Raw genomic sequence first — 25566 nt, forward strand, 5'->3', positions numbered from 1 at the left:
AACCACTTCTACAGTGAGTATCGAATTATTGTTGTTCTATATTGTAATGTTACTTTAACCCTAACCTGTCAATTCGTAATAAATGTATATTTATGAACTTGTGAACTATTTGCGTTTATTAAGTATTTGTGTCTGTTAAGTATTTTTAGCTTCAGTGAATCAATCAACTATGGGACCCCTAATATTTACCATATGTGTATGATGGGTATCTGAGTTAGCAGCAGTAGTAATCATATGCAAATGACCAAGCCGGATGTGCAATGTGACGTCACAGCAGAGATGAAAAAGACACACATGTTCAAAGAAACACGTGTTTAAGATGCAGAGGATTCGAGACGTGTTCGGAATATGAGAGAGCAGAAAAGGATGTGTTCAAGACACGAGTGTTCGGAGGTGTGGTATTTGAGAGATAACAAGAGAAGCATGTGTTCAAGACATGTGGGTGATGTCACAGTAGTGACAAAAATGTCACAGTAGTGGCCAGAGAAGAAGAAATGAATTGTCTAAATGTTTACGAAAATGTGTTGTTGGAAATACCAGATATAAAGGCTTTTGTTAAAAAAAGAAAGTAAGTTGAGTTTTTTCTTTTTTCTGTTTCATTACAATGGAGTCTATAATGCAACAACACGGTTAAAAAAAATGTGTACAATGTTACACTTTTTTTTTCATCTTTTTCGTCTTCTTTTTCTTCTTCTTCATCTTCTTTTTTGTCTTCTTCTTCACTTTTCTGCTGTCTAATTTGCAGTTTCATATTCTTATTCTGCGTTTCTTTCTGTCTTTTTCTTTTAATCTTTCTATCAATCTCTCTATCTACTATTATATAAAAGGAACTGTGTGTATTTGTGTGCAGAGATAAAAAGGACACACATCTTCAGAGAAGCAAATATTCAAGAGACACAAGAGAGTAAAAGTAGATACGTTACACATGTGGCGGGTGATATTTTTAACAAAATTAATATTTTTAATCAAATCATATTTTTAACCAAATTATTTTTTTTAATAAAAGCATTTTTTTTAACAAAATCATTTTTTAACCAAATCATTTTTTTTTTTTTTGATAAAAGCATTTTTTAACAAAATTTTTTAACACGATTTTAAGAATTAAATTTAATTATTACAATGTCATTCAATATTAAATTATTCATTGACCTCCAAACTCTTATAAAATTATGTTAAGGTCATGCAAAGTTATTTTCATATCTAGTTATAAAATTATTGGATATAAAAAATGTCCAAACATTTTTTATATTGAAGGTTTGTTAAAAATTTTAAACCTAGTTTTAAATGACTTCCTATTCGACAGTTTAAATGCTTTCAAATTTATTTAAAACTTCTAAGGAACCCAAAGTAACCACACGCCCCACTCCCCCACCAAATGGTAGGAAGAAAAAAAAGATATGCAGAAATTTGGATATCTGCAATTCTTAACCAGTGCCAATGACACTTGACTCACTCTGGCTTGCTAGCAAGGCAATTTGGTATCGTCTTGCATTAAACGCTGACCTTGTGTCTAACTCTACCCTCGTGGGGAGACGAGTAAATAAGGAATTTTTATGCTGATTACAGGTGTCCTCTCCTTCAAGTGTTAAGAATAAAGGAAAGAGGAAATAGTATAACAAAAAAAGAGGAAATAAGTTTATCAGGTGAACAAAAGTATAGGAAATAGGGTTGGTGAAAAAACAATGGATAGGAAGTTTTTCACCAAAGAAGGCAAAACAAAGCTGATGTATGATTATTGGTCAAGGCGTGGTGATGATTAGAACAAAGAAGATCAATATGGTTACATTTAATTTGTGAGTGGCAATGAGCTTTGGAATAGTTGGGGACAGTGTTGGGCTTGTAACGACAGTTGCAAGTTCAATATAGTTAGAGTTAGTTTATAGTCATTTTAAGGCATGGCAAAAAGTTTTGCAACAGTTTACGACAGTTAGGAACAATGGTGGACATGTGGTTATCATATTCTCAACTATTAAAAAAAAAATGATTAAAATGGCTGACTTGTTTAGAAGAAATCAATGTGCATTCTGATGAGTGTCATTTCGTAATTAAATTTTTTTTAATAGGATTTTTTTTTAAATGCATTTTTATTTCAATAATGTGATGATATAATAGTAAAAAAAAAAAAAAAAAAAAATCCAATGGATAATTATGAAAGTTACATAGATACAAGAAACAAAAAGACACACATGAAGTTGTCTCGTAATTTTATTAAAATAGAAATTATCATCCAGCACTGCCCAGTCCTAAAATGCACTTAAACATATATTAATTCGTGCAGATTTCGTATTTATTATTATAGAGCCAATCCTTTATTGAATATCATATTGTATAGTAGTGCCCCCACTCCCAGTGTGGCCTGATCATAGAATATGCTTAAATATGTTGTTTTAATTCAAGCAGATTACGTATTCATACAGAGCCGATTCTCTATTGATTATTATATTGTACCAAATATATAGTAGTGATTTCATATATATATATATATATATAATAAATTCCACAGCCAAACAACGTCGCAACCCACAAGAGCCATGACAGTCAAAGAATCGGAAGTCCAAGACTCGAGTTTCGCCCTCATTTGGGCTCATCAGTTAGACACATCCGAACTCAGGATTCGAAACCCGAGCCTCTTGCATGCAAGGCAAGCACTCTACCAACTGAGCAAACGCCCTGCACACAAGAATTTCTATTAACCAACACAGATCAAGCAAACCGCGCCGAAATCCGACTGTGAAATGAACCTACCTCGTCTCAACAAGGGACGCGGTCATCCAACCAGCTAATAACCCCAAGCCGATGTCTCACAAGTATATATATATATATATATATATATATATATATATATATATATGACGGCGCTGTTTTACGAGTTGAGACTGTGCAGGGGGAGACAACTCTCGTTTACTAAGATTCGTTCATTTTTCATCTCATAATTTAGGACGCGATATTTTTTTAAAATCAAAACATTAAAAAAAGAAAGCTGGACCAATTTTTTTTTTTTTAATGCAACAAATTTGATAACATTAATAATACAAAATGTGGTCTTTACACAACTATTAAGAGAAAACCAACGAACCCACATTATTTTCATTAGATGAAAACATTTAAAAAAGAAGTTCGGCAACTTTTTTTTTTTTTTTAATTAAAAAGTAAATGTTACGGTAAGGTTATTAAGAAATTAATTTTTAACCTTAAAAAAAATTTTTTTAAATTATTATTGTAACAAAGCTTATAATATGATTAGCACCAATATCCAGTGTTTAACATCACAAAAAATGAAAATGCGACAAGTTATAAACTGTGGCAACTTTTTTCGGTATTATTATACAAACACCGTGACAGCGTTAGGGTTAGGGTTAGGGGGTTAGGGTTAGGGTTAGGGTTTGGGTTAGGGTTAGGGTTAATTCGCTGTCACGGTGTTTGTATAATAATACCCTTTTTTCTACATCTTACGACTTAATACGAGATTAAATGTGACAATAAGAATTTTTTTTTTTTTTTTTCAAACAAAACCTTTTAATAAAACAAAGATAGAAATATGAAAAAAAAAAGGGGGCCATGGGAAGGCAAGTATACAGGAATAATTACTTATAGAGATTATTACTTTAAACTGGGTTAGTGCCCAAGAGAGAGGTAAAATATAAATATACATTTATTTGAACCATATAAGTTTAATTTTCATTAATAAATACATAAAAGATTATGATTATATGATTGACCTAGTATTAAAAAGAGATGTAAAACATATTGTAATATTTAGGTCATGTTAAACTATAAAAGTTTTATTTTTATGAATAAATGATTGTCGAGATTATTATAGTGAGCTTGTGTTCAAGAGAGACATTTAAAAAAAGGTTATTTGTGCAAACTTTCTGAATTTTTGAGATGAGGAATTGATAATTTTTATTATTCAAACTACCGTTCTCATTTTGAATATTATTCACATAATGTTTCGACCAATGTAACCTCCAACCTTCTTCAGGTGTATCTTGTCAAACTCTGGAATCTCTCTGATGAACTCGACAATCTGCACAAAATTTTGAACAGAACCCTTTAGTTAATCCACAGGGTAGCATGCTCTCGTTCTAGCAGCCATGACCAGGTAAAATCTTAAATACTGCATTTTTCGTATCACCCAGTCCTTGTGCAAGAACCCGTGGCATAACGGATAAAGTACTAGGTAAAAATTCAGTTTTAAGTGACACTTTTAGGTTGATTTTATGCGCAAGTGCACAAAACCCCTAATAAAAGATTTGGTGCTTCTACACTATCAGAACGAAATTTCAGAAATCGTAAAACTGAATTTCACATGAAAACAATGGTATCTTCGTATTCCTCATATTTTTAAGATGATTAAATCTAAAAATGACAAAAATCGATAAGGTATAAAATTATTTATTAAAGAAAATAAAAACAGAATTTGGTGAAAACGATCGTAAGACACAGGAGAGTTTTAAAAGGGAGGTAATTTTCTGTTTCGATTTAAACAAGATGGTGGCAATTTTTCACCTGCTATCACGATTAAAGTTGCTGTTTCTTTTTAATAATTCAATAATATTCAGGTAATTCCGACTGCATAATTTGGAAGCTACCATTGTAACTTATTAGAATTGACAAAAAAATCAGTTGAAACCATTGTTTTTTTTTTATATGAAAACTTAATTTATTGACTACAAAATGTCGTCCCAATAGTGTAGAAGCGCTAAAGATTCATTTGCAGCACAAAAGCACAGAGTAATTAATTAACAGCTATTTTTAGAACAAAACAATGAAAGGGTTTATTTCGAAAGAAGAAGGACTGTGTCCAAGGTAGCGGAAAAAAAAGAACAGAACGTTCTAGAATGTTCTCATATCAGGAAACAGAAACTTGAAGTATCCCCAGGTTGTCCAGTGGAGGTCTTCAGTGAAGTAGTTGCAGTCTGGGGAGATTCAGTGGACCAAGTGTAAGCGGAGAGAGGTCTATCATCTTTGGTGGTTTGAGCTCCTCTTCCGTGTGCTAGCCAGGTGTAATTAGTTCCTTAAGGGACATATAGGATTAATGCACTCTACTAGCTGATTGGTCAGTGCATTGCCGTATCAGTCAGCAAGGGTGTATTTTTTTTTTTTTTTTTTTTTTACACAGTGATCACCACTTATCAAGGCCCGGAAGCCACTCAGGGATAAGGGTTATTGCAAGTACATTACGTTAGTGTGGAGATTTGATGAAGTGTTTAATTAAGGGGGCGGTTCATTAGGAATTTGTTAACATTGGACTTGAAGACATCCAAGTTGTAGTCCGGAAGGAAGCAGGTAGACGGAACAGAGTTCCACAGGCGTGCACTTCTAAGAAAGAAGCTTTGTTCATGAAATCCGCGTTTTGATTTAGGCACAGATATAGAGTGGGGGAAATTTTTCACAGTGGATTCAGCTAGACGGGTGTTTTTCGTGAAAGATTGGCGAGGGGGGACCAGAGATTGGAGTTCAGACGAGCACCTGCCATGGAAATAACGATAAAACAAGGATAGGCTCGCAACGTCTCTTCTGTGGGAGAGAGGTTGCAGGGTAGAGAAAAGGGTATCCCCCACTAAGCCATGAAGTCTATTTTGTACTCTGTCAAGGCAGGATAGGCTGTTTTTGGCCGCTCCTGCCCAGATATGGCAACAGTATTCCATCCTTGGAGCGCTTCTACACTATTGGAACGACATTTTGTAGTCAATAAATTAAGTTTTCATATAAAAAAAACAATGGTTTCAACTGATTTTTTTGTATTAATCCACAATAGAAAATAGTTTGTTATGGTGACTGTTACAAACTCTTCTGAAAGTCGATGGTTCAATCCTAAGTGTAGGCCATACGAGAAATACAATTGTGAATTACTTCTAACCAGTCATGGCTGACAGAATGAGAACATTCGACCTCTTGGGGTTAAAGAGTTTTGTTCAAAATTCTGTGCATATTCATGTGTTCAACAGAAAAATTTACAAGTTAGATAAAATACATGGCTGACAGGATGAGAGTATGCTACCCCCATGGGTAAAAGACTTTTGTTCAAAATTCTGTGTTCAACAGAAAGATTTACAAGTTTGACAAGATACAGCTGAAGATGATTGGCGGTTACATCATCTGAAACGTTGTGCAAATGAAACTCAAGATGAGACCAGTTGTCCGAATAATCCAAATTATTTGGTCAATCTATAGCTATAAAATTGTAAATTTCATAAATTAATTTTTATAGCAATAATTATCAGACTGGGAGAGATATAAAACCTACACCTTGGTTTGGCTATCTCTGACTATAAAAATCTGATTTTCATAACATAAATCCTGACTGGGGTTCTTTTATATACACACTAGTGTTGGAACAATTAATCAGATCTTTTAGGGGCATTGGAATCAGTATCAGAAACAAAACAATTTTTGTCTCTTTTCCAAAGTCAAAAATGATTCTTTTGTTTCAGTTTTGTCTTTTTTTAAAACTTAATTTTCCATTTCTATTACTAGTGACAAATATTTATAGAATTTATATAACTACCAGTAAAACTAAAATATATAGGCCCACTCCTCTCCACACACGCACACACACACACCTGTACTTCTACATTTCTGAAAATATATACTAGTGATGGGACGATTCCGATATTTTTCCTGATTCCGATATAATTACCGATTCCGTACTAAATTCCCGATTCCAATTCTTTATAAATCTCCAATTATTTCACTATAAGATTGTAATTTTTCCCGATTTTCGTAGAAACACATGTTAAATGTGCAGATATTTTCATAAACGTCAAAATACACTTGTGGAGGATGATCTATTGATTTTAACTTTACTGGTAATTTAAAATCAATAAATATTTATTATTTTATCATCATTACCAGCAATGGAAGATTTTAGTTTAAACAAAATCAAATAAAAACGGTCAATCAAAAGAATCGTTTTTGGCGTCGAAAAATGGGCATCAATTTTTCCGATACCGATACTCACAAATCTTCCGATTTTTCCAATTCCTGATTCCGAGTGATCATCCCAACACTAATATATACACATATTACATGGGTATTTACGGTAATCTGATACCATCCTCTCCTCAAAAAAAAAAAAACAACAAAAAACAAGTCTATAGTTAAATATTTAGAGATTTAAAAAGAATCAGAATTGGGAAAAATATTGGAATCGTTCCATCACTAATACACATAAAATAAACAGATTTTTCCAACATTTTTTTCTTCTTCTGGCAGTTTTGATATTTTTCTGGTTATTTAATAATGTCATCATCGTTTATTTCTTTAATGGTTATTTAATAATGTCATCATCGTTTATTTCTTTAATGGTTATTTAATAATGTCATCATCGTTTATTTCTTTAATGGTTATTTAATAATGTCATCATCGTTTATTTCTTTAATGGTTATTTAATAATGTCATCATCGTTTATTTCTTTAATGGTTATTTAATAATGTCATCATCGTTTATTTCTTTAATGGTTATTTAATAATGTCATCATCGTTTATTTCTTTAATGGTTATTTAATAATGTCATCATCGTTTATTTCTTTAATGGTTATTTAATAATGTCATCATCGTTTATTTCTTTAATGGTTATTTAATAATGTCATCATCGTTTATTTCTTTAATGGTTATTTAATAATGTCATCATCGTTTATTTCTTTAATGGTTATTTAATAATGTCATCATCGTTTATTTCTTTAATGGTTATTTAATAATGTCATCATCGTTTATTTCTTTAATGGTTATTTAATAATGTCATCATCGTTTATTTCTTTAATGGTTATTTAATAATGTCATCATCGTTTATTTCTTTAATGGTTATTTAATAATGTCATCATCGTTTATTTCTTTAATGGTTATTTAATAATGTCATCATCGTTTATTTCTTTAATGGTTATTTAATAATGTCATCATCGTTTATTTCTTTAATGGTTATTTAATAATGTCATCATCGTTTATTTCTTTAATGGTTATTTAATAATGTCATCATCGTTTATTTCTTTAATGGTTATTTAATAATGTCATCATCGTTTATTTCTTTAATGGTTATTTAATAATGTCATCATCGTTTATTTCTTTAATGGTTATTTAATAATGTCATCATCGTTTATTTCTTTAATGGTTATTTAATAATGTCATCATCGTTTATTTCTTTAATGGTTATTTAATAATGTCATCATCGTTTATTTCTTTAATGGTTATTTAATAATGTCATCATCGTTTATTTCTTTAATGGTTATTTAATAATGTCATCATCGTTTATTTCTTTAATGGTTATTTAATAATGTCATCATCGTTTATTTCTTTAATGGTTATTTAATAATGTCATCATCGTTTATTTCTTTAATGGTTATTTAATAATGTCATCATCGTTTATTTCTTTAATGGTTATTTAATAATGTCGTCATCATTTATTTCTTTAATGGTTATTTAATAATGTCATCATCGTTTATTTCTTTAATGGTTATTTAATAATGTCATCATCGTTTATTTCTTTAAAATTCTGCTAAAGAATGAGAAGACTAACATCCAGACAAACATTTCATCCTAATTATTTTTGGATCAAAAGTCTGGTACCCATCCGCACCTTGTACACAATTTACAACTTTCGACGTGAGCTGCTTTGTTCAGGCAACTGGCTTTTCTTTCCAAAACCTCACAAGGAAGATTCACATGAGTGGCGTCACAGAATGGCGGGTCTTTCGTGTATTTGCAGTTACAAATTTGAAAGAATGATTGTTCCTTTGGCACAACCCAACGCAGGGGACTCATCCCAGTTCCTTTATGAGAACCTGTAAAAAGCAGTGACAAAATTATGACTTTATCTTTACCTTTATAAAGTTAGGTATGTTTATGCATGTAATGTAAGCGCTAATATGTTAACACTTCATAAAGAAACAGAAAAAAAAGGAAAAAACTCGACTCATTTTTTTTTTAACAAAAGCCTTTATATCTGGTATTTCCAACAACACATTCTTTCTAAATATTTTAAACAGTTCACTTTTCCTTCAATGAGAGACTTTTTGTCCCTGCTGTGACCTCACCCACATGTCTTGAACACATGCTTTTCCGAACACGCGTCATATTTCAAACCTCACTGATTTACCAAACAAAAATCTCCGAATATGTGTCCTTTTATCTCTTATCTGTTGCAATGTCACTTTGTTTTACCGGCTTGGTCATTTGCATATCTTTCTGTGGCTGCTGCTACCAACATCAGCAGCTCTGTTACATATGTTTATGAACTTGTACATACAAGATTCACTCCTAAACTAATTAACTGATCATTATGAATTTTGGAACACAGTTGCTAGTAAATGTGGTATTGTGGTGACTAATCCCTATCAGTCTGTAACTGTGTATTGATTCAATAACATATTACTGAAGTAATTTAAATTGAAGGGATCTAAATGTGGGATATATTTATTGGTCCACTGACTTAGCCGGATTTGGACCTTAGAATTCACCCTTGTCCATTCATTCCCAAAATTCTCAATAACTACTCATTACATTTTTCTGGAATTTTGCATGAAGTTACAACTACCCAAGGGAGGAAATATAACATTCTCGGATATTTGATAAATGTTGCGTCCCAAGAGGGTCAAAAGAAGTCAAATTGGCCCAAAATAGCACTTTTCAGGACATAGAATTTTTTCCGACTATTAGAGTTTGCTGAAAATTACTCAAAAGCAAGCTCGTGTGGATATACATCTGGAAATGTAATATTTAACCCTGGAAAAATTATCGCCTCAGGGTGTTTTATGGGTGAAAAACACACCTTTTGGGGCTGATTTTTATTTTTCTCCTAAAATTCAAGGCATCAGTCGGGGGACCATATAGTTTTTGGCTTGTTTTGATTCAATTTTATGCAAAACAAGTAAAAAAAAATAAAACAGATGGGAGCCCTTCTGTGAAAATACTTTTGACTTTTGTGAAATTTTAGCAATGAATACTAGACATTAATTAATAAACTCAATTCAGAGGATTCATCCCAATTCCTTCATGAGAACTTGTAAAAAAATTAACACAAATAGGCCTTTATGGGTTTAGCGGAGGTGGGGGGGTGTCTTGCATTGTATTATAAATGTTGAATATTTATATTATATTCTGTCTTTCTGTTCCGCTTTTTCTTGGAACCTACTGGACCAATCTTGCCGAAATTTTGTATGGGCCTTTGTTATAACAAAGAGCAGCTAATTCAGTAATATGTTATTCAATCAATACACAGTTACAGACTGATAGGGATTAGTCACCACAATACCACATTTACTCTAGAAGTTTTCTCAGAAATTACTGGACCATTCTGGCTGAAATTTTGTATGGACCTTTGTTATGATAAGGTTCAGCGAACTAAGTATTATAGTATCCATTCGATGCATAATTAGGGATTAATATGCATTAAAAGCGATTAGTATTTAAGGTAAAGATGAGCATAAATTTAACAATATTCCACAATCAATTTAGCATAGAGCACTTATTATAAGTTAACAGGCTTTTTACTTATTATCTATATATTAATAGGATAACGTGTGTGTCATTTATTTTTGTGTCACGTTTACATCCGAGTGACTCTTGTTTAATTGTTATGGGCTTCAATTTCTTGTAATAAATAATTTTACCAAGAATTATTCATAAGTTTTAGACTTGGTTTCGATTATAGCTGACTAGGCTGGGTGCCCGGCGTTGCCCGGGTGTTTAGAGGTGTGTGTTGAACAAAAAAAAAAGTCGTAGTAAGCAAGCAGGCTCGAACCTGTACTGCGAAGGAAGAAAAGAACGTGACGTCTTTGCTGCTGCACCCATTGTCAAACCGGAAGTTGCCCCCCTCGCCAATCTTTCACGAGAAACACCCGTCTGGCTGAAACTACTGTCAATAATTTTCCCCACTCTTTATCTGTGCCTAAATCCAAACATAGATTCCATGAGCAAAGCTTCTTTCTTAGAACTGCACGTCAGTGGAACTCTCTGCCGCTTGCCTGTTTCCCACCTGACTACAACTTGGACGTCTTCAAGTCCAACATAAACAAACTCCTGACAAACCGTCCCCTTAAGTAAGACACTCTATCAAAACCCCCAATACTAATGATTACTACAATACTATCTCATTGATTACTGTACACACAATAACCCTTATCCCTGAGTGGCCTTCGGGCCTTGATAAGTGGTGACCCCCATGTAAAAAAAAAAAAAAAAAAAAAGGCCAGTCAATCGAAAAGAGGGGATGACTTTTAAAAATAGCGGTTAAAAAAGCGACCCCTCCCTGTAGAAAAGTGGCCAGTTTACGGGCGAAGGAATTAATATCTTCAGCCAATTTTTTTTTATTTGTTGACCAAAGGGTCGAGCTTCAAAGCAATACTGATCTTGCGAAAATCCGTCGCCTCTGTCGAAAGTTTTAGGCATACATGATGATTGCAACGTCTTATCAGACGAGTGCCATTCCCTCAGACATTTAAAATCCATGAGCCCAAATGTCTGAGGGAGTATCTATACAAATATGATGTTACAGAGTCTTAGCTTTGTACGACAGCTAAGTTTCTCTCTCGGTTCAAAATGTTGAGATCCAGCAACAAGCAAGAGCAAGATAGCCAGCAACAAATTAAACTGCAGACCAGCTTAATGCGGGTACTGGTCTTCCGCTTTATGGTTTTTTAAATCAGAGATTTGCTTCTCCTATAAAGGATGCCTTCACCACGGCTTACGGAAGCCCTCTCTACCCCAATACACATACACACACACACAAATATAAACGGTGCTAGTTGGCTGTTGACCCAGAAAAAGAGTTCATTCGCCCTTTGGCATACATACATACATTTAAACAGACAGGTGAGATTTATATTATAGATGGCACCTAAGTCATCTATTTTTTTATAAATAATTTTACCAAGAATTCTTAATAAGTTCAGGTTTCGGTTTCGATTATAGTTGAAGGAACTCAAGTTATATATATATATATATATATATATATATATATATATATATATATATATATATATATATATATATTCATAAGTTTTGGTTTCAGTTTCGATTCAAGCTATTGCACTCAAGTCATATGGATATATTTTTTATTTTTGGAATCGCAACTTTATAATAGAGAAAAATCGATAGAACATTGATTCTATGATAATATATATGAAATCTGCAAAAATAAAGATATCATATTTAAGCGTACTTTAAGACCGGGCTATGCCAGGCGTCCCTGCTAGCTTAGATAAATACTTTTGCAGTTTTAACAAAAAAGCTACAATAATATCTCCACATCTACAGAATGCCAGCATCAATATATTACATATGAAGGAGTCCCCTGTGGAATTTTCACAGGCCCCACTAGTTATTATCATTAGTATTTTTTGTTTTATTATTATTAATATTCTTATTATTTCTACTATTGCTTATATTACCGTTACAATTACTATTATGCTTATTATTTGTCTGTTATTAATATTCCCGGGTATCGCCGGATCAGAGGTAGGCTAGTTAATAAATATTTCCAAAATTCCGTCTCAGCTCTATTTAAGCCAGCATTATTGGGGACACTAACTTCTACTAAGGTTGCTTCTTTCTCCTTCTTCTCCCATATGACTATGTTAGGTTTTATGGCTTTCTTTTCAAGATATGTTGCTTTAGTTATAGTGGATGGTATATGAATTATTTCCAACTCTCTTTTTGGTATATGTTCCCATTGCTGAGAGCACTCATTTTCTTAAAACATTTATCATCAAACCTCAATCTTGGACAGCCATTTTAATCCTGTCCGGATCATAGTGGAGCGATCCTTTTTTTAGTCAGTCAATAGAGCCATCCTTATCTATACAGTCCTGGATGAGTTCATACGGCAAATACTTGGCATGCTATTGGTTGGCACATTATTCCAGGTTTTTGCAACGGAAGTTTTTGAAGTGTTTTTGGCAACGCTTTTGGGCTATTTCTGTAGCAAATTCTGTGTGTGTGTGTGTGTGTGTGTGTGTGTGTGTGTGTGTATTTATAAGTATTTATATACGGTTGACAAGGGAGATAATAAAAAGTAACATTTGCAGTTATCTCCCTTGTATTAAATTGATTTAAACAATTTATATAGATAAAATAGTAGATGTATGTGCATGTCTGTATGTATGTGTGTGTAAATATTTAACCGATAAACTCTTAAGAGGAAATCGTATTTATACACCAATGATTGTTTATAACGAGTAAAATCTTTGTTTGGATGAATGAATAGCGCGTACAGAAATATGTCAACAAGTTGAAATGCAAAAATGTTCATTTCAACTTGCCAACATATTTCTATTACTTTTGTACATACGTAAATTTATTCAGAATTTGAAGTGGTTTAATTTAAAATTTTTCTCATCTAAGGTATAAAAATTTAATTTAAATTGAATCAAAAAATTACCTTGGATTTATTTTATTTTGTTGCAATTTAAAAACATTATTGTTCATCTAGCAATTAATGATATAGATATAAAATTTTCAATGATTTTGTTTTTCAAAAGTGCAACAGAATGTACATTACATAAAATAAATCCAAGGTAATTTTTTTAATTCAATTTAAATTAAATTTTTATACCTTACTTTGTAAAATTTATAAAAGTGCACTTTGAAGATAAATAAATTTCAAATTGAATCTTGTACCTTTACTTTTAAAGCCTATAGTAAAAGCATTTTGTTTAACAATTTTCATACCTTGGATGAAATGCTTTTCTAACTTATATATATATATATATATATATATATATATATATATATATATATATATATATATATATATATATATATATATAATACTAGGAGGCTGCCTAGCATTGCCTGATCATAAGATATGCTTAAATATGATATTTTAATTCATGCAGATTACATATTTATTATTATAGAGACAATTCTCTATCGATTATCATATTGAACCTAATATATAGTAGAGAGATAGAAACTATATATATATATATATATATATATATATATATATATATATATATATATATATATATATAGTGAATAAATGACAAAAAAACTCTATTCCAAAATTCTTGATGTTGACCATCTTATAATTTATTCCTTTAATTCAGTTGACATTTACAATTCTTGACAGTATCCGTTTTGTAGTGCAAAATCAATCATTTAATTATTATATCAACCAGTGAATCTATTATGCCCTTAACTCATTAGAAGAAACAGCAACAATCAATCCGTCAAAAGGAAATAAAGTGTGATTTGACATGATTAAAATCCGAAAATGGGAAGAGAAGCTGCAAATACCTTTAATATGTTCTCAATACGCCATTTTGAATTTTAAGAATGAAATCACTAGACCTAACTATTCGTACTAACCTTCTCTAATTATTTATGAATATTCTATCAAAATGTTCTATTTAATAATCAGTTGTATGCAGCTTACGTCGCAAAGGAAACGAAGACAAAGAATAACTTGACTCCTTTTTTTTTGTTTCTAACAACATTTATTTCCTCATTTTCCACCATGCATGACTTCTCGTTACGACTGTAACGTCACCCACATCTCAATGTGATCGTCTTCTCTAATCTCCTTTCTCTCCCTTTTTATAGTCTTTTTCCTTTTCCTTACCATGACGTCATTTCGCACACGGCTCAGAATTTACATATGCACGCCCGAACTCTGTTACAATGGCACGGCAGGAGAGTGGGCGCTGTTTTAAAATTTGTCATTGTGCGAAGCGAGACAACTCTCGTTTACTAAGAGATTCGTTCATTTTTTTTTCAATCTCAATCTCTTAATAAACGAGAGTTGTCTCCCTTCGCACAATGACAAAAATTTTAAAGGAGTGGACAGGTATTTTTCTAGGAGATTGATGTCCATTTGTTGGAACGATAAGAGCCATCTAATCTGGAGAGATAATGAATGACACGTTGAATTGTGAGGCAAAGATTGCGCAATCTCTAACCACTCTTCTTCTGTGTCGACATTGCTTGATTCCAGTGACTAGACGTTCAGAACAACTGGAAACAATGCTAAGATGAGCGGAGAACACATACAACATGTATTCCCAAATGGTCACCCATTTAGTATTGACCAGGTTCGAGGGTGCTTAACTTTGGTGATTTAACAGGAGCCGGTATGTCAACGAGATTGTGCCGTATATTACAAAGAAATGAAAGAACAATCAATTTTCAAAAGAGCAAAAGAACATTTCTTACCATCGCACCAAGGTTGTTTCTTACTGAGGCCACATGTGCACCACATTTTCGTTTGTCCCTTTTTCAGGTTTTTGATATTGCAAGGTCCGTACTGAAAATTTACAGAAAGATATGCAAATACGGAGTGTCCGTAAAGTCGTGACATATAGGATAAGTTGATATCTTGCATTTAGTCAAATGAAATCCAAAATTCAATACTTTTAACTAATTACAAAAGTAAGATATTGGTTGAATGGTATTTGTATTATTTGGATTCTTTGGACTACTGTTCTCAATCTAACCTCTGGCTTTCTTCAGGTGTATCTTGTCGAACTCAGGAATCTATGTAGAATTTCGAATGGAACGTTTAATTTAATCCTGAGTAGAAGTCCCATGTAGTTCACAATTGTATTTTGTGTGTCATCTGTCCTGAGAGTTGAATCTTCAACTGCTTGAAGACTGTAACTTTTACAACTGAATTTACTAAGTACTTTATTCACAATGCCACAGGTCCTTGCGGACAATTCTAGTATAAAATTTTGGAGCTTTGTACCTATTTTGTTTCTACATGGTTAAATGGTAGTTTCTTTTTATTAGATTAGAACACATGATCATGTGAAGTGGTCTCCTCCTTCACCAGTCCTTACTCATCTTTTCATTAGAAATAGTCAAACAGGTCTAGGTCAGAGGAGAAGGGAGGCCAGTGAGAGGAGAGTACAAAGTCGTAGCACTCCTTCTGAAGCCAAGCCTGGGTCTTTTTGGACTTGTCAGCCAGCACCAAGTCCTGCTGCCACACCCAAGGTCTGTCAGTGGCTACCTGATTTCACCAGGGGTCACCATACTCTTCAGCACATTCAGGTACACTTTCATGTTGACATTTAAGCCGATTTTGAAGATGAGAGCATTGCCAGGACCACTGCAAAAAAAATAGGTTCTCTCTACCGTGCTAGAAAGCTACTAACGCCCGAAAGTATCCTGTACCTCTATAAGGCCACCAATTCGCCCATGTATGGAGTATTGTTGTCATATTTGGGCTGGTGCATCTGCTACTAGTCTCTCGCTCCTAGACAAGGTTCAAAAGAGAGTCACCAACCTGATAGGTCCTGAACTATCATCCAAGCTTCAGCCTCTGTCCCATCGACGCAATGTAGCATCCCTCTGCCTGTTCTACAAGTACTTTAACAGTGAATACTCTGACGAACTGCAAGCACTTGTACCCCCTCGACGTAAATACCCCCGACAAACCCGACAAGCTGCAAAATCCCACCCCCTCACAGTTGAGATCCCTAGATGTAAGAGAGCCTTCTACTCCAGTAGTTTCTCCCCCAGAACCGCTAGACTTTGGAATTCCCTTCCGGGTTCCTGCTTCCCCAACTGTACTAACATACAGAAGTTTAAGTGTAACGTGAACGGACATCTTGCTGCCCAACTCCCCACATAGTACCCCTGTAGCTTATATCCCTGATAGTAGCCCCCTACATCAAAGTGGCAATGTGCCTTGTTTGGGGTGAAAATGTAATAAAAAAAATTTTTTAAAAGATGTGAGGTGGCATAGTGTGGCCATCACGTGAAACCACATCAAAGACGATAACCGTAGTAGGAAACTTTGTTTCATCACCCTGGGCACGTTCCTGTTATTCGTAGCAATCCAGTGATGCATTTTTAGGGTGCTAGCGATGGTCCAGTTGCCATAACTTGGATCAGTAGAGAGCAGGAGTTGTAAAGTGGTGCATCTCTGATCTTGCTCGTTGAACATTGTGCCACTTTCAGACATGATATAAGGCTCCTATCTCTCTCGGTATTTGTACATAACTGATAAACTAGTAGATGGTCTGCCACAAAAAAAGAAAACCGGTTTTCATCAAACGGAAATGGAATCATGTTGTCTTTTCTAGGGCGACAATTTTATCGTTCCACCCTGTAGTAAGTTTCTTACACGCCCCTGTTGTATGAAAGAGCTCACATTTGCATATTTTTATGCTTTTTCAAATGTACCTTGTTAGAATTCTTAAATCCCAAACAAAGCTCATGCAATTTACTAAGGAACCTACGCCAGTAAGTAGCAATTAATTTAGCTAGTGTCAACTTTGGATAACCTAGCTGCAAACAGAATTTTACCCAGAGACAGGTGACATGAGGAAGCAGAAGTCACCAAGTTTAACTCCTTAAACAAAATATAGTTGAATGATCACACTATGACGAATGAGTTACATTTTCAAGCGAGAGAAACTAATAGTTTCAGTCAGACTCATTCTGAAAGCCATGCGGATATGACATGACCTGATAATGTGAATAATCTACCATGAATGTCACTCCGATGTCTGTCTGTCTGTCTGCATCTTTCAATTCTTAAGTTAGAAAATTAAGTTAAGAAAGAAATAATTTTAGTTATTAGTCTCTCTCTTTGCAGGTGAATTCTTTCCAATAAAACCTTGAAGAATTCAATAAAGTTTCTCTTTTTCATGCATGAGTAGTTTATATGTCTAGCTAAACAGACGAGGTGATCGACAACAGTAACATCATTGTTGGGATGATTAAACGGAATCAGAAAAATGCGGGTATTGGAATCGGTATCGGAAAAATTTGTGCCTATTTTCAGATGCCAAAACGCTTCCATTTAATCATCTTTTCTTTTTTTTTTTTTTTTACATAGGCATCACCACATTATCAAGGCCAAGAGGCCACTCAAGGATAAGGGTTAAAGAGTGTACAGTAGAAATTGGACAATATAGTAATCATTAGTAATGAAAATTTGGTAAATTTGATAACTTATATGGAACGGCTCATCAAGACCTTATTTACGTTAGACTTGAAGACAACCATATTGTAGTCAGCCGGAAAGCAGGAAAACGGAAGACAATTCTTAAAATAAATTTAGTTTAAAACAAAATCAACAACTGTTTGTAGTAATAATGAAATAATAAATATTTAAAACTAAAACCAGTAAAACCAAAATCTATAGATAACCTTCACAATTGCATTTCACGTTTGAGAAATTATATGGACATTTAACAAATGTTTTTATGATGTAAGAAAGAACAGGCGATTTTGACCAAAGTTAACACCTTATACAGCCTAACATCACAAGTGCATTTCAAAAGCTTTATTACCACACAAGCAGAAAGGTCCGACATATAAAATCGACAGTATGTTCTTAGATATGACAATGGTATTTGAATATTTCTGTTTAAAGCACAATTACACCATGATACTTGACTTTTTCATTTTACTTAAATTCAAGCCATTATCACCACACAAGCAGTAAGGTCAGACATACAAAACTAACAGTAGGTTCTTTGATATGACAGGGGCGCGTCCAAAATAAATGTTTCTGCGTAGAGCACAACTGAAGCATGATATTTGACGTTTGCATTTTAAACTATCATTCAAACCATTATATATGAAAAATAATTTTATAAAATCAACAACAGGTTCTCTACAGTGCAATGTAGACTACAATGTAGTGTGGACTAAGTCACTTCCTCCCAGTGCATCGTGATGGGTCCTTAACTAGAATAGGCAATCAATCGATTTAATTGAAAAATGGGCGATTTCACCGATTTTGATGACAATAAAAATATGGCAGTGTGAAACATTCAGTGATCATCATTCAATCCCGGGCAACGTCGAGTCACTCTGCTAGTTGAGAATAATTTCGGTACTTGTAATGAATGGGTATCAAGAGTATTTCAGGACTTATGGAGTCAGTCAGTCCCGAGTATTGACGGAAAATCCAGGACCAATCCTGGAAATGACTGAAATTACCTTTACAAGCAAAGGTAAAATGACATTGAACATAAAAAAAAAAAGGTTAGGGTTAAAATTAGGATGCAAGTCCAGAGTTCAACCTAATTAAAAAATAGAAATACAGAAATACGAGTCCTTATCAGGAAACGAAAAATGTCATATTCCAAAACTTATATAAATTGATAAAGTAGTTTTTTTTAAATAAAAAAAAAATAAAAATTTATGAGGAAGCGAGAATGTTGTATTGATCCGCGGTTTTTAATAAATAAAGGGAGGTCACTCGTTTTTGAACCACCGATAACAAAATCAGCCTTGTAATGGTAACGATTTACTATGAAAATCGCTAAAAATTGTAAAAAAAAAAAAAAAAATTTATGCAAACAAACTAATTAATCAATTTATATGATTTTTGGAATATGATATTTTACATTTTGTGATGGGTACATACATCATAAAGATTTTTTTTGTATTTGTTTTTTAATTAGGTTGAACTTTGGACTTGCATCCTTTTTTTTTTTTTAATCCTCACCATAAACTAACCTAACACCCCCCAACCCCCCCCCCCAAAAAAAAGCAGCTTGAGAAATCACATTGAAAAAAGATAACAAAAACATTTATCATTAACAAATGAGAATACGTCCTTCAGATTTATCATTGTGTTGTTTATATATAAACGCTGCCTTTTTTGAGGACGTGAAGAATCATCTGAAATAATGTGTACTAGTTTGCATGGTATCGGTTGCTAGCGAATATGTGGAGGCTTGAAGCTAAATTTTGGGGTAAAACTGCAGTTTGGTGGCTTCAATATATTACGATAAATATCGTTTTATCTTGTTTTTGTCAAATATTAGGAAATTGGGAAACATTTTGGGTTAAAATCTGTTTAGTATTACGCATGTAACCTTAAAAACACAGGCAATGACGCATATTCACTCATTCGAGCAATTGCTAAGTACAGGAAGTAAACGGTGGCAACCAAATTTTAAGAACAGTTTTGAGTTATTGTTTGTTTAGAACTAACTTTCAGTATAATAATTAAGAATATCCATAAACTGTTTATATATATATATATATATATATATATATATATATATATATATATATAGTCTTTGAAGTTTTTAACCTTTAAAACTATACAAAAAAAATATTTATCATTCGTTAGAAAACCATCTAGACAGTAAGTCATTTAATCACCTGCAATCACTGTATCAACTCGCTCTCGAATTTACTATAGTACCAATAATTTACTTTTCAAGGGATCATCGGTTGTTTACCATGAAACACTGTTTCGGGGATTTCAAAACAAAACAGTATATTACATCATGGTTCCCCAGCAGTGTTGATCAAACACCACCACCCTTAATCTTAGGAAGAAGACATGTTACAAACATTTGATCCAATTTCCTATTCTTAATTTCAATTAATATTAATAATATATATATATATATATATATATATATATATATATATATGAGAAATTAAAACTGTAAGTTGAACTTTACAATCAAAATCTATTGTTTGACTGAATACTACAAAAAACAATTTACAAAGTCCTTATTCCGCGGAGTTTCAAAGAATGCTATTCTTGTTATTCTTCGCATGAGAGGACATAAAGAAATCAGCATTCTTTATTACAGTTTTAATTTTCTTTCTCTTATAATAAGTTCTACTTTCTATTGCGTATTGAGCTTTCTTATTCAGTTGGGATTAAATTTTCTATATATAAATACTGTTATTTATATTAGTTTGAAGTTTACCATTGCGTATATCAGGTATACACTACATCCCTTTGATTTCATTAATATATATATATATATATATATATATATATATATATATATATATATATATATATATATATGTAAATATACTAAATACTAATCATAGTGGGGGTGATAAGTAGTTAAATGGATTAATCCTAATCTTATATATACAAGACTGATAAATTAAAAAATTAAAAAATGTATCCATTTTAAATGTGGAAATTGATGAATCGCACAGGTAAGAAATTCATTTTTATAGTATGAAAAGGTTAGTAACTACAATTAAGAATAGGAAATTGGATCAAATGTTTGTAACATGTCTTCTTCCTAAGATTAAGGGTGGTGGTGTTTGATCAATACTGCTGGGGAACCATGATGTAATATACTGCTTTGTTTTGAAATCCCTGAAACAGTGTTTCATGGTAAACAACCGATGATCCCTTGAAAAGTAAATTATTGGTACTATAGTAAATTCGAGAGCGAGTTGATGCAGTGATTGCAGGTGATTAAATGACTTACTGACTAGATGGTTTTCTAACGAATGATAAAAAATATTTTTTTGTATAGTTTTAAAGGTTGAAAACTTCAAAGACTATGTATATCAGTGTTGGGAGGATTAATTGAAATCGGGAATCTGAAAAATCGGAACTTTTGGGAGCATCAGAATCGAGAAAATTTATTCTTATTTTCCAATGCCAAAAGCGATTCTTTTAATCGTCTTTTTTGTTTGAAGCAAAATCTTCCACTGCTTGTAGTAATGATGAAATAATAAATATTTATTTATTTTATTTCCCTCCTCCATAAATCTAATTTTATATTTGAGAAAATATCTGCATACTTAACACGTGAATTTATGGTAATTGGAAAGAAATAACAATTCTATTGTTGAGTATTTAGAGATTTATAAAGAATCAGAATCAGTAATTGCATCAGAATCGAGAATTTAGTACAGAATTGTAATTGTATCAGAATCAGGAAAAATGTTGGAATCATCCCATCACTAATATATATATATATATATATATATATATATGTAAAGTTATGAAAATATGTATGGCAATTAAGCTACACAGAATATTCCACGTTTCATTCTCGTGAGAATTCGTCAGGCTTTGTATAGCTTAATTGCCATATATATTTTCATAACTTACTACCTAGCTCTACCTATGTATTGAGCACTGTTGAAGTAAATACTGAAAATTTAACGCATAAAATTATATCTTCATATATTAATTTGTGATTAAATGAATATATATATATATATATATATATATATATATATATATATATTTAAAGGAGATTAGAACAATAGTCTAAAGAGCTGAGTGTATTTCAATGTAACAGTGAAATTACTAGTTTTATTAAAATACAGGAAATAGAAAGTGCTCGTTGTAATTTAGATATATAATAAGCTCGATAGTTAAATGTCCTAGAGCTAATTCAATATTAAGTAATGTGATTGATAATTTAAAATTTAAAAATCAAATTATAATTAAATTAAAAATCCGTTTCATAAGAAGGAACAATAACAAAATCAATTATCTGTACGATCGTTTCAGAAAACAATGCTTTTTATTGTGGTAGACATCAAGTTATGTACAATAATTACATATAGTTTTTTAATAAGCAAGGTCTCCTCGTCAGCAAATTTTGAAGGGTTTTTATTGAATTTAAAAGACACCATAAATAAACCTAGCATTAAAAGTAAGGCAGATGAATCTGAAAAAAATTGAAATAAAAGGTCTGGATTTAAAATTTATAAGAAAATTAATATTAATATATATATATTTTAGTTTTTATCTCACTACTATATGTTAGGTTCAATATAATAATCGATGGAAAATTGTCTCTATAATAATAATAAATATGTAATCAGCATGAATTAAAATATCATATTTAAGCATATCTTATAACTGGGCAACGCCGGGCAGCCTGCTAGTATGTGAATAAAATTCATAATAATTAAGCTTAAAAACCATCAAAAGCAATAAAGTATTTGCTTTTCTGAGAACATTGATTTTTGTGGCCCATATGTTTTAGATTTTTTATTTTATATATTTATTTACAAACACATACAAACATACTCGTATGAAAAACTGAACATATCTGCTGGTAAAATCGAGTTATCCACCTTGAGTTGGGTTAAGGTTATGGTCAGAGAAAAGAAAACCGAAAATTAAATTGTTTTTGAATAACAAGGAAATGGATTAAACCGAAAACTCACGACTTATCAATGTATAGCAGCCCAGTGCGCATGTGCATTTGACGAGTGTTTAAAGTGAAAACAAAATGGCGACCATTGAAAACCATTTGATAACATTGGATAATAAACATCTTAATATCGTAAAAACCACTTGTTGACAACAATTTCAAATATGATATTCGTTCAAAACAGACATAAATACCTGTAAAAATCAATTTTTGAAAAGCGAGTTTTTAGTTAGTATGTATCGGTAGCAATGTCAGAAGCCGCCATTACAAACTAGTAAATAAACATTTCATTATATAGACTCTCTCTGTTTTGAAGCTTATAATCATCATGAAAATATAATTTTAAACCTTAATTTTTTTTCAATAAAATGAGCAAAGACCAAATTTTAAAATAATGAAAGGTTTAATTGAAAATAATACAATTTTTTTTTCTTTTCATCGGCTTTCTTTAAAAAAGATTTCACGAAATTCAACGAATTTTAACTTAATCCAAATCTAATAAATATATATAAATGCCAAAAAATCACTTACCTATAAAAAAAATCTAAGTAATGGATGCTTCCATTCTTTATTTATAAGAATTGTCCAGATTTATATTTTATATTCCATGTATTTTTTAAATAAAAGGATTTTTTAAAGCAAGGGTCCCAGAAAATCGCATTTTCGCAACTCGATATCCACCATTAGCCAAAGCGGTGTTGCTTCGACTTTTCAAGTTGTCAAATATGGAGGCCTCAAAGGGACATAAATAATTATTTCCAAAACGTAAAAAACACATTAGATCAAATACATTTCAAAAGTAATCTCGATAGTAACTATATGAAGAAACAAACATTTAATATATCTCCCCTTTGTAATTAATTAGATATTTGAAGTCAATAAAGTTGGTCGATATGGGTTACCATACGTAAAAAATGGTCACATTTCACTCATCAGTTTTCGCCAATTAAACGCAAATCACTCGACGAATTTTACTTTTTTTTTTTCTTCTATCAAAAAAATACATGAGTTTTTGATTTAATATATTTCATTTCTTCTTTATGGAGTGAGTTTTTTTTTTTTAAATATCTAAAAAAATAAAAAAACATCGAATGAAATAGAAAACATTGTCATAATTGTACGAAATTTTCTGGACAATATAACAAGATCATAAGGTTTCACTTAAAAAAAATCAATGTGGTTTTAAAAAAAAAGGTTTAAAACTTTGGACTTTACAGGTAAATATGCAAATAACTATTCTTTTTTTGTTGTTGTTTTAAATTAGCTTATTTTATTGATCTTTTATCTTCAATTTGTGATATATAAATTTTAGGTGAGAAAATGAATTATTTTCATTTTAATAGACATTTCAAAATGGGGGGGGTGAATTAAAAAAAAACGCTTGTCTAGAATATTATATTCGGTTTATTGGAAAGAGCATAAAATTTCACATTGAACCTGAAAATATGCATAAAAATAAAACCAATAGAAAAATTTTGATAGATTTTTAAATTGAAAAAATTGAAAAAAAATTTAACTCGTAAAATTCAATTCATTTCATTACGTAGAAAAAAATGGCTGCATGAACGCGCGCAGGCACTTTGTAAACACTGTCTTTGAAAAAATAAAAAATAATATTTCTATTATTTTTTAAACAACTTTAATAATTTATTTTGGAAGCATATTCCATAAAGAAAATAAACAACCCACTTTAAAAAGAAAAATTACGAATGTTTTTATATTTTATTCGCAATTTTGTGTTCGGGGTGCCAAAATTTCCTCAAAAATTCTCACACACCTAACGTATCGGCAATTTGACCAAAAACTTATTTTGTTTTAACTTATTTTAAAGCGTTTATTTACTTCCAAAACACAAGTAGTGCCGACTGCCGAGTTCATTTGCCTTTTTTATGGGGGGGGGGTCGTGTATACTGCAAAATGCACCAAATAATAAATTCATTTTGGTCTAATAATTAATTCTGCCCTGTAAGTAAAAACTAAATAATAATTTAATAAAGAAAGGTCACAATAAAAAGCTGCTGTTTTTTTTTTTTTCTTCTTCTTTTAATATGCAACCATTGTCGGATATTTTATATATTGTCTGATAATAATTTATAATATAAATAAATAAATTGATGCTAACCATAGGAACGGCTGGGTATTTGACGTCACCAAGTTTGTCAGTGTTCTTGTTAGGGTCACTTACTTCTCCGTCCTCTTTCATGATGTAAACAAAAAATAAATGAACAACTTTTAAACACGTGTTTAAGGGGAGATAATTCTAAACACGTGTTTAAGGGGACATAATTCTGTAACGTCAACGGACGAGATTCAAAACGCGCTGAACTAACGACTACTACTACAATTTCTGTTCATGGACTTATTTAAAACAAATTTAAGAATCACGCACACAAAAAACGGCAAATATTATATAAAAAGAAAAATGTTGATAATTCATAACCATTAATATAAAAATTATTTAAGAATATAAGTTCGAAGCTAACATTGTCATTGTAATCCCGGTACATTTTTAAAAGAGGAAAAATTAGAAGTTAGGTCCGGTTGGATATGAAATGTTGGAATTGCGTAAACGAAAACAGAATAGCCCCCCCCCTTCCAAGATACTTCGCCAACAATTAATAATATTTTTAGTAAAATATATTTTTTCTTATATCATTATTTTACTTTTTCTTTAAATAAATGTACATTGTATGCATCTATTATAACGTATTTGTTTT

General features: G+C 31.8%; 2 protein-coding genes across 2 annotated transcripts in view; both read right to left on the reverse strand.

Moving 5' to 3' along the window:
* LOC145291955 (oxidoreductase NAD-binding domain-containing protein 1-like) overlaps positions 1 to 25566 on the reverse strand; it is a 169602-nt gene that overhangs the window by 66119 nt on the left and 77917 nt on the right. The gene's annotated exons all lie outside the window — the stretch shown is intronic.
* LOC145291957 (uncharacterized) lies at positions 8030 to 25287 on the reverse strand. Its single transcript, XM_080137885.1, has 3 exons — positions 24972 to 25287; positions 15150 to 15240; positions 8030 to 8779 (listed from the first exon to the last, which is right to left on the reverse strand). Exons 1-3 carry the CDS (start codon positions 25050 to 25052, stop codon positions 8550 to 8552), a joined length of 402 nt encoding a protein of 133 aa, XP_079994011.1. The 5' UTR covers positions 25053 to 25287; the 3' UTR covers positions 8030 to 8549.

This window comes from Euprymna scolopes, chromosome 13, assembly GCF_053919585.1.
Source record: "Euprymna scolopes isolate OS-2025 chromosome 13, ASM5391958v1, whole genome shotgun sequence".
In the NCBI taxonomy this organism is placed as follows: Eukaryota; Metazoa; Mollusca; class Cephalopoda; order Sepiida; family Sepiolidae; genus Euprymna; species Euprymna scolopes.